Source organism: Ovis aries, chromosome 26 (assembly GCF_016772045.2).
Source record: "Ovis aries strain OAR_USU_Benz2616 breed Rambouillet chromosome 26, ARS-UI_Ramb_v3.0, whole genome shotgun sequence".
Taxonomy (NCBI): domain Eukaryota; kingdom Metazoa; phylum Chordata; class Mammalia; order Artiodactyla; family Bovidae; genus Ovis; species Ovis aries.
The window spans coordinates 15745441-15761877 of record NC_056079.1 but is presented as its reverse complement, the minus strand read 5'-3'; the positions used below and the strand labels follow the sequence as shown (position 1 = coordinate 15761877).

The 16437-nt window shown below is 40.0% G+C and overlaps 1 protein-coding gene and 1 long non-coding RNA gene across 5 annotated transcripts in view; one reads left to right on the top strand and one right to left on the bottom strand.

Annotated features, from left to right (window-relative positions):
• The window catches only part of LOC106990546 (uncharacterized), a 324047-nt gene that overhangs the window by 289745 nt on the left and 17865 nt on the right, over positions 1-16437 (bottom strand). The gene's annotated exons all lie outside the window — the stretch shown is intronic.
• LOC114110985 (small ribosomal subunit protein eS28-like) lies at positions 1006-11390 on the top strand. Its single transcript, XM_042241346.2, has one exon. The coding sequence runs from the start codon at positions 11090-11092 to the stop codon at positions 11297-11299; it is 210 nt and encodes a 69-aa protein (XP_042097280.1). The 5' UTR covers positions 1006-11089; the 3' UTR covers positions 11300-11390.

The window sequence follows — 16437 nt, the reverse complement described above, 5'->3', positions numbered from 1 at the left end:
CTGGAAGGCTACAATCCATGGAGTCGCAAAGAGTTGGACATGACTGAGTGACTAAACTGAAACTGGACTAATAATCTCAAGTAAATCTTTCATTTCTAATACCTTTGGACTTTCATCATCTATAAAAATTCTTCATCCCCTTAAAAATTTAATTTAATATCAGCCACTTGGAGAACATTTATTTACATATAAATAAGTAAAATTCAAGTCCTAGGTATTTGTATGTTAACTTCCTTCAGAGTAGAAAAAAAAAAATTAACTGGTAGGTGGTGTGGTAGAGAGGTCCAATAGGGAGGGGATATATGCATACAAAAACAGTAATAATAAAGTTTAAAATTAAAAAAATAAAATAAATAAGTGATACACATATAAAACACCCGTGTAATAGAGAATAGCATACCCCAACCTACAGAATCAGGGATGATTCAGAACGGGAAGGTGACTGTCACTTCTGATCCGGTCCCACAAAAAAGAAGACGTAGAACAAGAAGCCTGGCAACTTCTGAGGAGGGCAGAGTGTAGGGTCTTTGAAAGACAGACTGTGAATCTTTGATGAGTGGATTGAATCTACACTAGGAAGCTGTTGGTGTTTAGATGCTATATCGTGTCCAACTTATTTGCAACCCCATGGACTGTAGCCAGCCAGGTTCTAAATGAGCACTCTGAACTTAAACTCAAATTTCTAACCTCAATGAGATCCAACTGTGAATTGGTTATTCTGTCTCCAGTTTAATATGCAAATAAACTGGGGGTCCACAGGTAGACTGATTCACTTAAAGTCACACAGTAAGTACAGGAAATGAGATCTGAGCTTAGGCCTGACTATCTGAAAAGTCATGTTCTTTCCAACATACTATGTCACTCAATGTAAGATGTGGCCTCCCGGATGATTGATTCAGCTTCGTTTAGGTTGCAGACATTCCATTCCTATATTCGTTGTGCCATATTTTATGATATTTAGTAAATTTAGTCAACTTGCACATGGATTGTGAGCAAATGTTTTTTTTTTTTTCCAATGGACTGTTGTAAATAAAAAATGAGTGCTACTGTCTGTAGTGCTTATCTTGTTTGTTGACCAATTATAAACAGATCCTCATTGATTTGTAAATTTTTTTGCAAATTGAATGCCGTGTTCTCCAAAGTATGAAAAGATGATTATTTTTTGTTTTTCTACATTGTGGTCTTTATCCCTAGTCCTAAGTGTTCTTCCAGAACAGAACCAGCATTTAGGATCATGATGGTAAGTCAACCACAGGAATATCTTCGGTGACATGTTAACTGAGATGGTATGCCTTTTGAACATCTTTCACTCTGCCCCTCGACATGTGTTGCTGGGCTGAGACCAGGAGGACATCAGAGGACCAAGTTTCTTCAGATGAGGGAGCAGCCAGCTTCCTTTTCAAGCAGTCAGCTTTCAGAGCCTCAGTGAGGGGATTAGAGAATTTGAACCTTAGCAATGCAGCCTTTTTTTTTTTCTTTTAAACACTATCCCATCTGTTGGCCTCATGCACGGACAGCTGCACGAGGGCCTGAGTATCAACATTCTAATGTCAAGGGGCTGTGAAATTTTACTATTATGACAAGAAGTCTTCAGGGCCATAATTAACAGAGGAGGGAATTTCAACCCAAATATTATAACTTCTTTAAAACTACGCCCATCTGCAAGCCTTATGTCCTCAGTTGAGCTTAAGTCCTGAAAGCAGCAGGAAAAAAAAAAATCACAAAACATCATTTTTTTCAAAAAGGTTTTTTCTAGGGTATCAGGGTAGTGAGGAAGGAGGGACAGGGTGTTGTTCACAATGAACAAAGGAAGTCAGCAGAACTATGATCATTGTAGAAATCATAGCAGAACTACGATTTCTAGTGTGCACTTCCCATTCCAGCACTGATTTAATGTTAGCAAAGCTTACATTTTTGTTACTGCTGTTGCTTCCTCTTCCCTTTCTCCCCCTTATCCCACTCCTCCCAAAATTTATAAACCAACTTTAGTTTCCTTCTGTGATGTAGTAATAAGATAAGTGCTGTAGCAATATTTCCTGTGGCCAAGGTGAAAGTTCCAATAACATGTCAAAGGCAGAGAATCTAGCTGTGTTACATGGCTATCTTTCGGACCTTCTTTTTCTCTGTATCTGTACATCTAGGTTTTTGTATTTTTTTCCTCAGAATTGAGATCATACTGAAAGCATTTATTAAGCACCCATGTGAGGAACAGAGGCTATAAAGATGAATAAGACATACTCTCAGGACTTCCCTGGTGGTCTAGCAGTTAAGACTGCATTCTTCCAATGGTGAAGGAAATGCCAACCCACTCCAGTATTCTTGCCTGGAAAATCCCAGGGACAGAGGAGCCTGGCAGGCTACAGTCTATAGGGTTGCAAAGAGTTGGACATGACAGAGCGTGCATGCACGTCCAAAGCAAGGAATAGATTTCTGGTCGGGGAACTGAGATTCCACATGCTACTCGGCGAGGCCAAAAAAATTAAGAATTAAAAAAGAAAAAACGGATCATCACATAACGATTAAAAAAAAGATGCAGTCTCAGTCCTAGTGAGGAGACACATAAGAGTTAAATAGATCATTTCAGCCCAGGGTGACAAGGCTACAGTTAAGGAGGCCCAGAAAATAAGAGACGTGGAAGATGAAGGAGAAAAGATATCCCCATCTGAATGCAGAGTTCCAAAGAACAGCAAGGAGAGATAAGAAAGCCTTCCTAAGTGAACAATGTAAAAAAATAGAGGAAAACAATAGAATAGGAAAGACTAGAGAAGACAAAGAGAAGGGAATGTCATCCAAACTATTCAGTGGTTAGGTTCAGTTCAGTTCAGTTCAGTTGCTCAGTCGTGTCCGGCTCTTTGTGACACCGTGGACTGCAGCACGCCAGGCCTCCCTGTTCGTCACCAATACCCAGAGTTTACTCAGACTCATGTCCACTGAGTTGTTGATGCCATCCAACCATCTCATCCTCTGTCGTCCCCTTCTCCTCCCGCCTTCAATCTTTCCCAGCATCAGGGTCTTTTCCAATGAGTGGTTAGGTTAAAACTGCATGTGATTGATTGTTCCTTACCTATAGGAATTACAAGAGAGTTATCTAGATTACCACCGTGAATGAGATGATAATGATCTAATGAATTTAAGCAAATTGTGACAGACAAGGAGTCTGTCTGGATGCAGTGAGGACAGGCGAAAGCTGAGTTCAATTTTCTGTATTTCCTACAGAAGGCATAAGATATGCAAGGCTGATAGAAATACAGCTTAAGTTCAGAAAGAGCAATAGAGATGCAATTGTAGGATTTATCTGCATATAAGTGAAAACCTTCAGCGTGGAGGAAATGATCCATAAACAGTATATGAAGTGAGAAGAGATGCAGTCAGTGAATCCTAGAGACCTCACGCCTTAGCAGCCCCCACAGTGTCATATCCTGTGGTCAACACGGTGAAGGGACTCACTGAACACCTGTTTAGCCATAAATCAAGTTGTACCCACACTAAGAGGACGATAGATAACATAGGCATCAACCTTTCCTGAAGGGTGATTCCCTGTGTGTTGACTGAATGCCTAAGTCATTCATCCATTTCTCAAATATTTGTTGAGCTCTCTAAGGCAGGTGACAGTTTAAGACCCTGCGGATAAGGGCATGAATGTAATGGTTGTTAGGATATTGAAATATTTCTATGCTTCCCTGGTGGTACAGATGGTAAAGAAACTGCCTGCAATGGAGGAGACCTGCGTTTAATTCCTGGATCGAGAAGAATCCTCTGGAGGAGGGAATGGCTACCCACTGCAGTATTCTTGCCTGGAGAATTCTATGGACAGAGGAGCCTGGTGGGCTACAGTCCTAGGGGTCGCAAAGAGTCATGACTGAGCGACAAACAAACAAAAGGCAGGTGACAGTTTAAGACCCTGTGGATGAGGGCATGAATGTAACAGTTGTTGCTGCTGCTAAGTCACGTCAGTCATGTCCAACTCTGTGCGACCCCAGAGACGGCAGCCCATCAGGCTCCCCCGTCCCTGGGATTCTCCAGGCAAGAACACTGGAGTGGGTTGCCATTTCCTTCTCCAATGCATGAAAGGGAAAAGTGAAAGTGAAGTTGCTCAGTCGTGTCCGACTCTTAGCGACCCCATGGACTGCAGCCTACCAGGCTCCTCCGTCAATGGGATTTGCCTGGCAAGAGTACTGGAGTGGGGTGCCATTGCCTTCTCCGGTAACAGTTGTTAGGATGTTAAAATATTTTTGTGCCAGATGCTATATAACCGTAGTCCTCAGCCTCCCAGGAGACATTTGACAATCTCTGGAGACACTTCTAGTTGTTACAACTAAGGGAGCAGTGATCACAGAACCCAGTGAGTAGAAACCAGATACACAGCTGACTACCCTACAATGCGAAGGACAGGTCCCAATGACAAAGAATTACTGGTCCCAAAATGCCAGTAGTGCCAAGGCTGAGAAACCCTGGTGTGTGTGTGTATATATATATATATAGAGAGAGAGAGTCACTAATATAAGCCTCATTGCAAGCTTCCTCCTCTCTCCTCTGCATCGCTCTTGCTTTATCCCCTCCTTCCCCCTTCTCAGGATCCAGCAGCTAAAGGGTTAATATCAATATCCGCCCCCAAAGGGGCCTTCGGGACTTTGCTCAGCTTTATGGCTCCTGCCTATTCTGATTGGCTAGTGCCCTAGCCTTATCAGTTGTTAAATATTTGGAATATTTTATAAATATTTATAAATTATGTTCTCCCTGGTCCATAAGTCTACCTGAATCATCTCAATGATGATTATTATTTTCTTTAAGAAAGATTATGCCTTTTACTGAATAATTTGTATCCCCTGAAAAATGAAGATTTGAGACATCAAGCTGTTTGCGAAGGGTGGAGAAAATGCAAATTAGTAATACATGATGGTGCAAGACGGCTAATAACATGTTTGTTGCTAACACAAAGGAAAATCTGGACAAAGTCTGAGAATTTTAAAAGGAAACCACCTGGACTTAGTTTATCCCAAAGTATACGAAGGTATAAAGATTTAAATATAGCAGGTGATAACAGGAAAGAAACTTCCCTTAAACCATTGTTGAACCAATAATTTTCCACCCTTAAACTTTTATTTAAATGTTATTAAAGGTGCAGTACAAACACTATTTGGCTAAGCTGTGCAACGTTGAAAAGCTTTAATACAAACATTTTAAAAATGAAATATCTCAAGAAAATTACATAGCAAAGAAAGTCTGTTTGGTACATGTTGCTGCTTTCAAAATATCTTCACATATTTACATGGTTACTGAGTAAAGATAAACATAAAATATTATATTAATCAGCCACCTACAGTGTTGCTTTCTGTTCAGTGCTACTGGGAATTAAACAACTGAATTATGCTCATTAAAATGCACTATAAATTAGAAAAACAGTTTTGTAAAGACATAATCTTCATGGTCATACAATTTAAAACAGGGCAGCATGCCTTTTTATTTACCTGCCCTCAAAGTTCCCTTTAATTTCACCAGAATATTCAGACCTAAAGAGGCAGCATTAACATGAAAGTTTTCCCCAAAGGAAACAGTGTCAGTATTATTATAACTATAAACTGCCCAAATAATGTATAAATGTGTGCTGCCTCCAAAGTACACTTCTATTTCTTTCATTACATTATTTTCAGCAGGAAGACACTAACCCCTTACAAAACTGGGTTTGTTCATTTCCCACTTAAAATTCAAGCCAACGTTTACATAAATATGTCATCAAGAATTGATATTAAAAAGTTAAATGAGATCTAATTAAAGTGCTTTGAAAAATAGAAAGTGAAAAAGAAAAACAGCTATCTTTACTCTCATTGCCACTGGTCGTCAAATCTTTAGAACAATACCGGTCTGGTTTTGCACAAGAAAATCCACAAAGAACCAAGTATCTATTACCCTTAAAATAATAACCTGATTTATTGCCACCTGAAATCTCACCTGCTCAAACGGCCTTAACCTTAACTACTTTTTACCTTAACCTTGTCCTCATGTTAGCTTTAATTCAATATTTACTTGCTGAGCACCTCAATTATAGGCAAGGTTCTGTTACGTAGCATAAGTAGTTTGGAAGTTTGAACTTTCTCAGAGACGCCAGTATTTTGATTACAGAGCCAAAATGCATTGGGCGTGGTCTAACAATGCTATGACCCTGGAAATGAGGTAGATAACAAGCCCCATCCTAGGACACCTGGACAGGAACTGAGTCCCATCCTATCCAGGTGGCTTTTGAACCACACTAACGATTCAAATTCATTTGGAACAAAGAGGGGCAGAGCAAATGCTTGGGTGTGCTCAATCAGTTGTATCAGACTCATCCTGCCAGGCTCCTCTGCCCATGGGATTCTCCAGGCAAGAATAAGGGAATGGGTTGCCATTTCCCACTCTCCAGGAGGTCTTCCCGACTCAGAAATCAAACCTCATCTCTTAAGTCTCCTGCATTGGCAAGTGGATTCTTTGCCACTTACCCATCTGGGAAGGCAACGGCAAATGTTTACTAAATATTTGAGTGAGTGAGTGAAAGTCTCTCAGTAGTGTCCAACTCATTCCGACCCCATGGACTATACAGTCCATGGAATTCTCCAGGCCAGAATACTGGAGTGGGTAGCCTTTCCCTTCTCCAGGGCATCTTCCCAACCAAGGGAGCGAACCCAGGTCTCCCACATTGCAGGCGGATTCTTTACCAGCTGAGCCACAAGGGAAGCTAAACGAATAAATTTGTTCTTCTAATATTTAGAGATCTTTCGTTTATTTTACAGTACATCTTAGACATACTATATACTGTTGATTCATTTAAAGTCCTTGAAATTTTAGGAAACTTATTTTCACACACACACACAGACACACACAAATCCATCTGGAAAGGAACATATTTTATAGACATGCTCTTAAATGATAGCTCATATTGAGATGTAAAACTTTTATGACTGTAAGACAAATCAAACTTCTCTAATATTTCACAGTTTTCAATGATCTCAAATGTCTAAGTGCACTGAATCTCAGCTACTAATAGTAAAGAACAGTACACATAGAAGTCAATGACTGGATATTTCTGTAAGAATGAAAATCAGGTCACACCTAAACTTTCATTGTTCGTTAGATTATTTACTGTCTCTATCCTCAGTTTCTACATCTGTCAGCTGTGAATAATAAAACTTTCAATGTCATAAGTCTGATTTAGGAATAAATGAAACTGTGTAGGCAAAGGAATGAGAACATTTTTTAAATTCAGAGACAAATAGAATCTTAGAGCTGGAAGGACCTCAGACATTTATTCTGTTTTCTGTTTAGAAAAGAAAAAAAAAATGAACCTCAGAGGGAGTAACTTGAAGAAAGTCACACGCCTTGCCAGCAAAAGATCCAAAATCAAAACCTGGTCTCAGAACATCCAGCTCAGTGCTATTTCCATAGCACTTATGAGCTAAACTAACTTGGAAATAATTAATAGTAAATGTTGGTGTCATAAAACCATGAAGTTCTACCCTCAAGCTAGCCACTCATCAAAAAAACGTATCTTATTTTGGTTTGTAATGCAAGCCCTCAACAGTGACTAATTTGATTTATTTTCTGGATTAGTTACCATAGATGCTTTGCAAAATGCTTTTCCACAGGCTTTTCATGGAAATAGAAGCTAAATATTAATACCCATTAATCTTTTTCTCAGATCAGAGAAGGAATTCTATTAAAATTCTATTAAAAACTTCCAACTATAACATCACGCAAGTATTCCTGCATCCTGAGTTCTTCTGTATTGTTTGCCCATCATTAAAACTGAGAACCCTTGAGAGCAGGAGAACGACTGGGAACTGTTTGAGGCGTGGGTCGGGTTGTGGGGGGAGAGATGGAGGGACGGTAGCATTAGTCACTCAGTCGTGTCCGGCTCTTTGTGACCCCATGGACTGTAATCCACCAAGCCCCTTCATCCAAGGAATTCTCCAGATAAAAATACTGGAGTGGGTAGCCGTTCCCTTCTCCAGGAGAGCTTCCCAACCTAGGGATCAAACCCGGGTCTCCTGCATTGCAGGCAGATTCACTGCCATCTGAGCCACCAGAAGTAGTGGTAGGGGGAGGGGTTATTCCAGCCTCTCTACACTTGCCCCTAGCATCATTCCAAAGTCCTCTCCACCTAAATGATTCTCAAAGCTGGCTTACTCAACAGAACCCATGAGAGGTTGTACGTTTGTTTAAAATGAATTTGTTCATGTATTTTCATTTTCTTAACATTTTTCAAGGACTTTTCAGACATACGCAAAACTAGTGATAACAATATAATGAAAGCCACATATACCCAACCAAGTTCCACAAGCCAGCAACATTTGTCCCTACATTCTCCTCTATTCCTCCTCACTTTTTTTGCCCTCTTCTGGATCCCGATTATCATATGGTTTCATCCATAAATACTTCAGAATATTTAGCAGAAGACGACTTAAAAAAGATGTAATCACAATGACACCATCATACTGGACAAAATTAGCAGCAAGTCTTTACTATCGTCTAATACCCAGTTTATGTTTGATATTACCAAATTTTCTATAAAATGTATTTCAAAGTTGTTTTGGTTGAATCAAAATCCAAACAAGATCCTGAGGACTGTATTTTGTTGATATGTTTTCAGAGCCTCTTTAAATATCTACTGTTTTTGTGCCTCACTCTTGCTTTCTCGATGCTATGGGATTTCCCTTATTCTGAATTTGGTAGATTGCATCCTCAAGGTATCAGTTTACATATGTTCTTCTGTCCTTCACATTTCCTGTCAACTGGTAGATCAAGATGCTTAATTAGATTCAGGTTCAGTTTTCAAGACACTGATTTTTCACAGCAGGTACTTCACGTCTGGTTGCCGGCTCACTTTCAGTGGTAAGATTGATCAGTGGGTTCCGCTATCATCAGACTGCCCCACCTCTTATGAAGTTTATCCCTTAACCTTTTATCTAACAGTTTTAAGAGTCTTTGTTTATCACTGCCTAGACCCACTAGTTTATTAAAGTTTGCAAAACAAGCATTCTCAAATTCTGTTATTCCTTCTGCATTTTATTTATCTCTAGCTTTACTGAGATATAACTGACATATGACACCATAAACGTTTAAATGTACTGCATAATGAATTGACCTATACATATTGTGAAATAATTACCACAGTAAGTTTCGTTAACATCCGTTTCCTCATGAAAGTGAAAGTGAAAGTGAAAGTGAAGTCGCTCAGTCGTGTCCGACTCTTTGCGACCCCGTGGACTGTAGTCCACCAGGCTCCTCCATCCATGGGATTCTCTAGGCAAGAATACTGGAGTGGATTGCCATTTCCTTCTCCAGGGGATCGTCCCAACCCAGGGATCGAACCCAGGTCTCCCCCATTGCAGGCAGATGCTTTTAACCTCTGAGCCAAATCGGGGGGACTTTCCTGGCAGTCCAGTGGTTAAGACTCAGTGTTTCTACTGCAGGGAGCATGAGTTCAATCCCCAGTTGAAGAACTAAGTCCCTGCATGCCATGTGGCATGCCCCCCTTCCGCCCCCCTCCCCGCCCCCGGCCCCTTTTTTTCCTTGTGATGAGAGCTTTTAGGATCCACTCTCTAAGCAGCTTTCAAAGATACCGCAGAGCAGTATTAATTATAGTCACCATGCTGGAATGACATCCCCAGTTCTTATTTATCCTAAAACTGAAAGTTTGTCCCTTTTGACTCTACCAAATTTCCCTAGCATCCACCCTTGCTTCTGGCAACCACAATTAATTCTTTAGACCATCACTATTAATCCAAAAATTTTTCTTTATATATTTGTTGTGTTGTCATCCATCACACTCATTCTTTTTGCTATTCTAACATGTATACTATCATGTAAGACTTGAATCGCCAGTCTATGTCTGACGCAGGGTGCAGCATGCTTGGGGCTGGTGCATGGGGATGACCCAGAGTGATGTTGTGGGGAGGGAGGTGGGAGGGGGGTTCATGTTTGGGAACGCATGTAAGAATTAAAGATTTTAAAATTTAAAAAATAAAAAACTAAAAAAAAAAAAAAAAGAAAAAGAAAATGTTCATACGCGTACGCTCAGTCGCTCGGTTGTGTCCAGCTCTGAGACCCCATGGAATGTAGCCCTCCAGGCTCCTTTGTCCATGGAACTCTCCAGGCAAGAATACTGGAGTGGGCTGCCGTTTTCTCCTCCAGGGTACCTTCCTGACCCAGGGGTCAAATCCACGTCCCCTCTATCTCTTGCAATGGCAGGTGGGTTGTTCACCTCTGTGCCATTTTGGTCAACTGGTGCTCTCAAATGGGCACCGGCGTCTATGTGACAAGACCCACATCTGGCAGCCTCCTTACTTTCTGGTACAAAAGGCCAAAGAATCAGCCTCTCTGTTGCCTGCACTTCAGACTTGGTGCAGTGGCCCCAGATATGTGCCTCCCAGGGTTTGCTTAGTCATCATTTTTGGCTAGCACTGTTGAAGACCATGCAAGAAGGGCAGACTGGCCAAGAACAGCCACCGAGAAACTTCAGTTAAGAGAGCCTCATGCGGGGGTGCGAGTTGGGGGAGGCTTAGGAGGAAGGGGATATATGTACATAGCTGATTCACTTTGCTATACAGCAGAAACACACAACATTGTAAAGCAATTATCTTCCAATTAAGGAAATTTTTTAAAAGCCTTATTAAGCTTCAGTACCACTTCCGGGTGGAGGCCAGTCATTGTAGCACCCTCCCCGCACTGGGCTCGCTGCAGTTGCTTCCTGTCTGCTAAGTCAGGGGTCTCCAACCTCCAGAATCTAATGTCTGATGATCCGAGCTGGAGCTGATGTAATAATAATAGAGATAAGGTACACAATACATTTAATGCGTTTGAATTATCCCCAAACCATCCCTCCAATCCCCTGTGCCCCTGGTCTGTGGAAAAATTGTCTTCCACAAAACACACATACAAATACACATCAATAAAAGGTTAGCGTTTAAGTTTTAATCCTAAAATATATTAATATTTTCATAAATGCCAGCAAAACATTAATTTTCAATTAACACACAAATGGGGATGTCCATGTTGTTTCAGTGGTTAAGAATCTGCCTTGCGCTCTCCACCCCACCGCTGCCGCGCCGGCATCATGGACACGAGCGGTGTGCAGCCCATCAAGCTTGCCAGGGTCACCAAGGTGTTCAGCAGGACCGGTTCTCAGGGACAGTGCACGCAGGGGCGCGTAGAATTCATACACGACAGGAGCCACTCCATCATCCGAAAAGTGAAAGGCTCCGTGCACGAGGGCGATGTGCTCACCCTGCTGGAGTCAGAGCGTGAGGCTCGGAGGCTGCGCTGAACTTGTGACTGGGTGCTGGATGTCTGGGTTGACGCCTTGGCCCACCGGGATGATCTGCTGTTAATAAAGTGTTTGTATCGTATGTAATAAAGTGTTTGTATCGTATGTTGTATCATATGTATGAGAAAAAAAAAAAAAGAAAAAAAAGGATCTGTCTTGCAATGCAGGGGACACAGGTTCAATCCCTGGTTGGGGAACTAAGATTTTACATGCCACAGAGCAACTAAGGCTATGTGCCGCAATCAAGACCTGACTCAGCCAAAAAAAAAAAAAAAAAAAACAAAGCAAAATAAACAGGAAACACAGATATCCTTCACGGCCGGGCACAGCTGGTCAACCCCGCTCCCCGGCAAGGCCAAGTCGGATGGGCCCACGAGAAAACCCATTAACAGGTTATCATTACAAAAATTTCAGTTTGAAAGACACCAGTTTCCAAGTCAGTGTCCTCCCAAGCTCTGCATGTTTCCATACTCTACACCTTGAATGGAAGAGTTAAGATATTTTTAAAAGAAGGCTTACACACCCAGGGAACAAAGATGCTCTAAGCATAGCTACAAGGAATCTTCTACATATGCCAACTTCTAAATGAGGTTCAGCATCTGGGACTCAGTAGGGTAAACTCTATAATTGGGTTGCTCTCCTTTTAACAGACCCACGTAATTTTATAACACTTGTGTAAATTGATTTATATATAATGTTCCTATTTTATTTATTGGTTTGCTCTGTTTTTAGCACTTGCTTACAGCTTTATAAGGTAGAAAAAAATGAATGATATGCAGCAGTGAGTGGTAAATCAGAAAAGAAATTCTCAGCTGGTGAAGTTAGGGAGATTTTGGTTCTGTGAAGGTAACAGTGAGTGTAGAAAGCTTTTAAATAAATGAATGAGTGAATGAATGAATAAATAAACAGATTCTCTGTCTCATATTTGGAAAATTCATATTCACTAGGATGTGAGATGGGGCCTGGAAAACTGTGCTTTTCAAAAGCTCTCCAGCTGCATGCCGTAGAGTTTTTAAAGCAACACTACGCTTTTGCCTTCCTCCTGTAGGGAAACCAAGGAAGTGTGTAAAGTTTTGAAACAATCACACCCACTCAATTATCCTCCTTTGTTGTCTCCAGTAAACAAAAAAAAAAGAGAGAGAGAGAGAAAGGAAATTGGGCTGTATGTGTAACCTCTGAAAGCCTAGTCCAGCATTTTTAACTAATTAAAATCAGTATCAAATGTTCCAACCAAGTAAATGAATCAGCATTCAAGAAAAAGGACATAGCTGGTAAGCATGCTGACTGCCACTATGCGGCTTGATACCTGTGCCCATGTTTAAGACAGGTTTTCACAAACAGCTTGAACTGCTTATTTCTATTGTTTTGTTTTTATAACCTGGGAGAATCTCAAAATTCCAGGCTCATTCGTCTGCCACACACTTGGAGCTGCTAGACCCCATGAGTTGTAAAGCACATTACTAATGCAAGCTCCCTCCTTGAAAAGATATATTTTATTGTGCTATGAAGAACTCGTCATAAAGGAGAGTATACAGACCAGTACATCCACATCCCCACCATCTAACTTTGCCTGATCTTGACATCTAGTCCTCACTCTATGAAGAAACAAAACTTTAGAGTTACAGGTTCTTCACTCCTCCCTAATCTCATCCTTTTCACTCCCCTCTGACGTGTAAATATTCTTCTGAATTTAGAATGTGTTATTTCATTCCTATTTTAACCTTTTCACTACATATACGCCCATAATACAGAGGAGTATTTGGCATTTTCTAAAATCTATGTAAATTACATTATACTACATGTAGCCTGCTGCAGTATTTTTACCCTCATGACTGTTTTTAAGATTTATATATTAACAAAGATGGCATTTATTCACTCAGCTTAACTGCCAAATTTTATACCACTTCCTGAACAGTCCATGATTTATTTATGCATCTTTTTTTAATGAATCGTTAGATCACTTCCAAGTGTTACTATTCAAATAATGCTAAAGTGGACTGATACAGTGGCCACCTTTTGATGGGATAACAAACAACCCCCAAACCTCAAAGGCTTACAACACAAAACGTTTTTCTATCAGTGGGACTATGGTTTGGCTACAGCTCTATTCTAAGACTATAAGCATGAGAGAGCAGAGAGAAAAAAGGAAGTAAACCAGGCAGGGGAATCTCTGTAGGGTCTCTAAGCATCATGCATTTCCTTTCCTGCTCTTCCAGCTAGAGCAGCATCACCTGTGGACTTGTTAGAAATGCAGATTCTCAGGCCTCAGTCCAGATCTGCTGAATCTGACACTGAGGGTGGAACCCAGCAACCTGTGTTTCAGTAAGTTCTTAGTGGTTCTAATGCCTGATAAAGTTTGAGACCCACCAGCACAGAAGAAGTAAGGGCTTACAGTAATTAACATTCTAAGATAGGTAAAAGGAGGACATCTGTGCTCTGTAAGGTAGGTAACTGGATATTCATTAAACAATGGAATCCTTTTACATTGCAAAGATTCATTATCAAGTATTGCAAATTGTATAAACTGTAGAACATGAAGAGAAACCAAGAGATACTACGCTATTTATTGACATATTTATAAATAATCCTGACTGATGTAGTAACTGAGTATATTGCTGCTGATTTATAGGAGATTCTACTTTGATTTATGGTTTTGTTTTATTACCACTGACCTCTGTGTGATCCCATTTTGTGAGGAAGTTCTCTGGATCAGAGAACTACAGCATTGGTCTCTAAATAAATACTTCTACTGGAGTTCATTTTCTGGCTAATTTGCATCCAAATGGCCCTATCTGAAATACCGATAATAGGGCTAAAGATAGTTTAAAGATCCAAATCTTTGGAAGAAAGCTTATTATTAATAGAGTTTGATTTGAAGAGTTATATTGTTCTAGGAGATCAAATTTCCTATATAATTCTAATCTATGCCTTTTAAAGATATAAAGTAGACTTTAAGATTATTGCTCAAATAAAATTTGAATATGCTTTATATCAGTTAAAAAAATTTTTTTAAAGGGAGAAAGCTGAAACCTACGCTATGTATCAGACTTTGTTAGATACTAATACATGTTATTTCAACAACCTATTGGGCAAATATTATTACATACATTTTTAGATAAGAAAACTAAGGCTCTGAGCTCTTCAGTAATTTGTCCCTCATCACAATTAGCAGCCTAATCTAGGTCTGTCTGGCTGCAAATTCCATGAGCTTTTCATTGTATCCTTCATTGTATCCTTCTTAAATACTTCAGCAAAACCATCTTTCCATAAACTTTCAACACATGAATACTGGGAAGATGTATTGAAAAAGAAGTCTTTGCACATGTAAAGTACAATATAAACTAGTCAAGCAAGAGGCAGATTTGAGCCTAAAATAAAGTCAATTGACAGGTAATTTCATAGAATGCATAAAAACATCCACCATGTTTTAAAGTGGGTGTTTCAAATAGGCTTTCCACATTTGACTATGTAATCTCATCCCCAAATGAATTAGAGCTACATGCCAAGATAATATGGGCTTCCCTGGTGGCTCAGATGATAAAGAATCCACGTGCAATGCAGGAGAGCTGGGCACAGTCCCTGGGTCAGGAAGATCCCCTGGAGAAGGGAATGGCAACCCATTGCAGTAATCTTGTCTGGAGAATCCCATGGACAGAGGAGCTTGCAGGGCTACAGTCCATGGGTTCGCAAAGTCGGACACAACTGAGAAAGTAAGCATGCACACACTTCAACAGGACATCTCAGAACTAAAACATGTCTAGGGAAATGGGTCTGTAACTATCTATTTTATTTATCAGACGAAATTTAGAGACCCATCTCCCTGTTGCCTCCCTGAGACAACTAGAAACGACCAACGTACAACTTCAAAAGAGATCAAAAGAGAAAAACTAAAACAATAAAGAGAGGTAAACCAGTTATTTAGGCTTATGTAGTCCAAGTATTCAATTTATTTCTATAACCTTTCATTTCACATCCAGGCAAATCTGATAGCAGGGAGTCAGCGGCAAGTGAAACACATGTAAACACATTTAATGGCTGACTATTTAATAAAAATGCAGTTTAACTCAGAGTCATTAAGAGACTTGATAAAGGAGGGTGTCCCCCCCAAAAAAAATTCAAAAAATATTAAAAGTGAAGAAATAGCAATTTTTTATTAAACTGAAGATTAAGCAATGAGCTTCTGCTAGGTACTATGGTCTGTGTAGTAAACATTAAATATTGAAGCCTAAAAAGACCTTAAGTCCTGGGAGCTGACCAGGTGGTGCTAGTAACAATATTGAATATAATGCTACAAATAATTTATGAGGTCATGACAAAACTGTAGTTTTTCACACAATCATTTTTAGTCCTTATCTGAGATATAGAAAACTTTAGAGAACTGTTCCACCTGATGTGAAGAGCTGACTCATTGGAAAAGACCCTGATGCTGGGAAAGATTGAGGGCGGGAGAAGAAGGGGATGACAGAGGATGAGATGGTTGGATGGCATCACTGACTCAATGGACATGAATCTGAGCAAACTCCAGGACAAAATGAAGGACAGGGAAACCTAGGTGCTGCAGTCTATGGGGTCACAAAGAATCGGACACAACTCATTGACTGAAAAACAACAACTTACAAAATTAATGCAGTAAACCCTAGATCCCTAGTAAGCTACCAAGTTCTTTTTTAAACTCCAGCTACTAGACCCTGGTCTACTTTTGCCCTGACTAGAGTAATTTATCACATGCTGAAATTGTTTTGTTTATATGCTTTTTCTCTCACTACCAAATTTAGAAAGGATATGGGCTGTAGAATTAGAGGATGATCCAGTCAGCACAAATCTCTTCAACAGATTCACTCAGTTCATTAATCTCCAATAAAGTCACCTATTTAGGGCATTGTTATAAAACCTTGAGTCACTTAACATCATGATATAATGATCCCCTAAGACTTGCCCCACATTAAATTCATCAAGAGGAAAAATTTTCCCCTACTTTTAAAGCTTCCTTCCTAAGTTCTTTCACTTCTACAGCGTGGGAGAATTCCATAAAAATAGACACATAGGCCAACAGAACAGAATACAAAGTCCAGAAATAAACCTAAGCATATAGGGTCAACTAATTTTCGACAAGAGCACAAGGAATACACAAGAAACAA

What these genes read in the sequence shown, in the direction of transcription:
- LOC114110985 (XM_042241346.2), top strand. Translation starts at nt 11,090, where the DNA reads ATGGACACGAGCGGTGTGCAGCCCATCAAGCTTGCCAGGGTCACCAAG.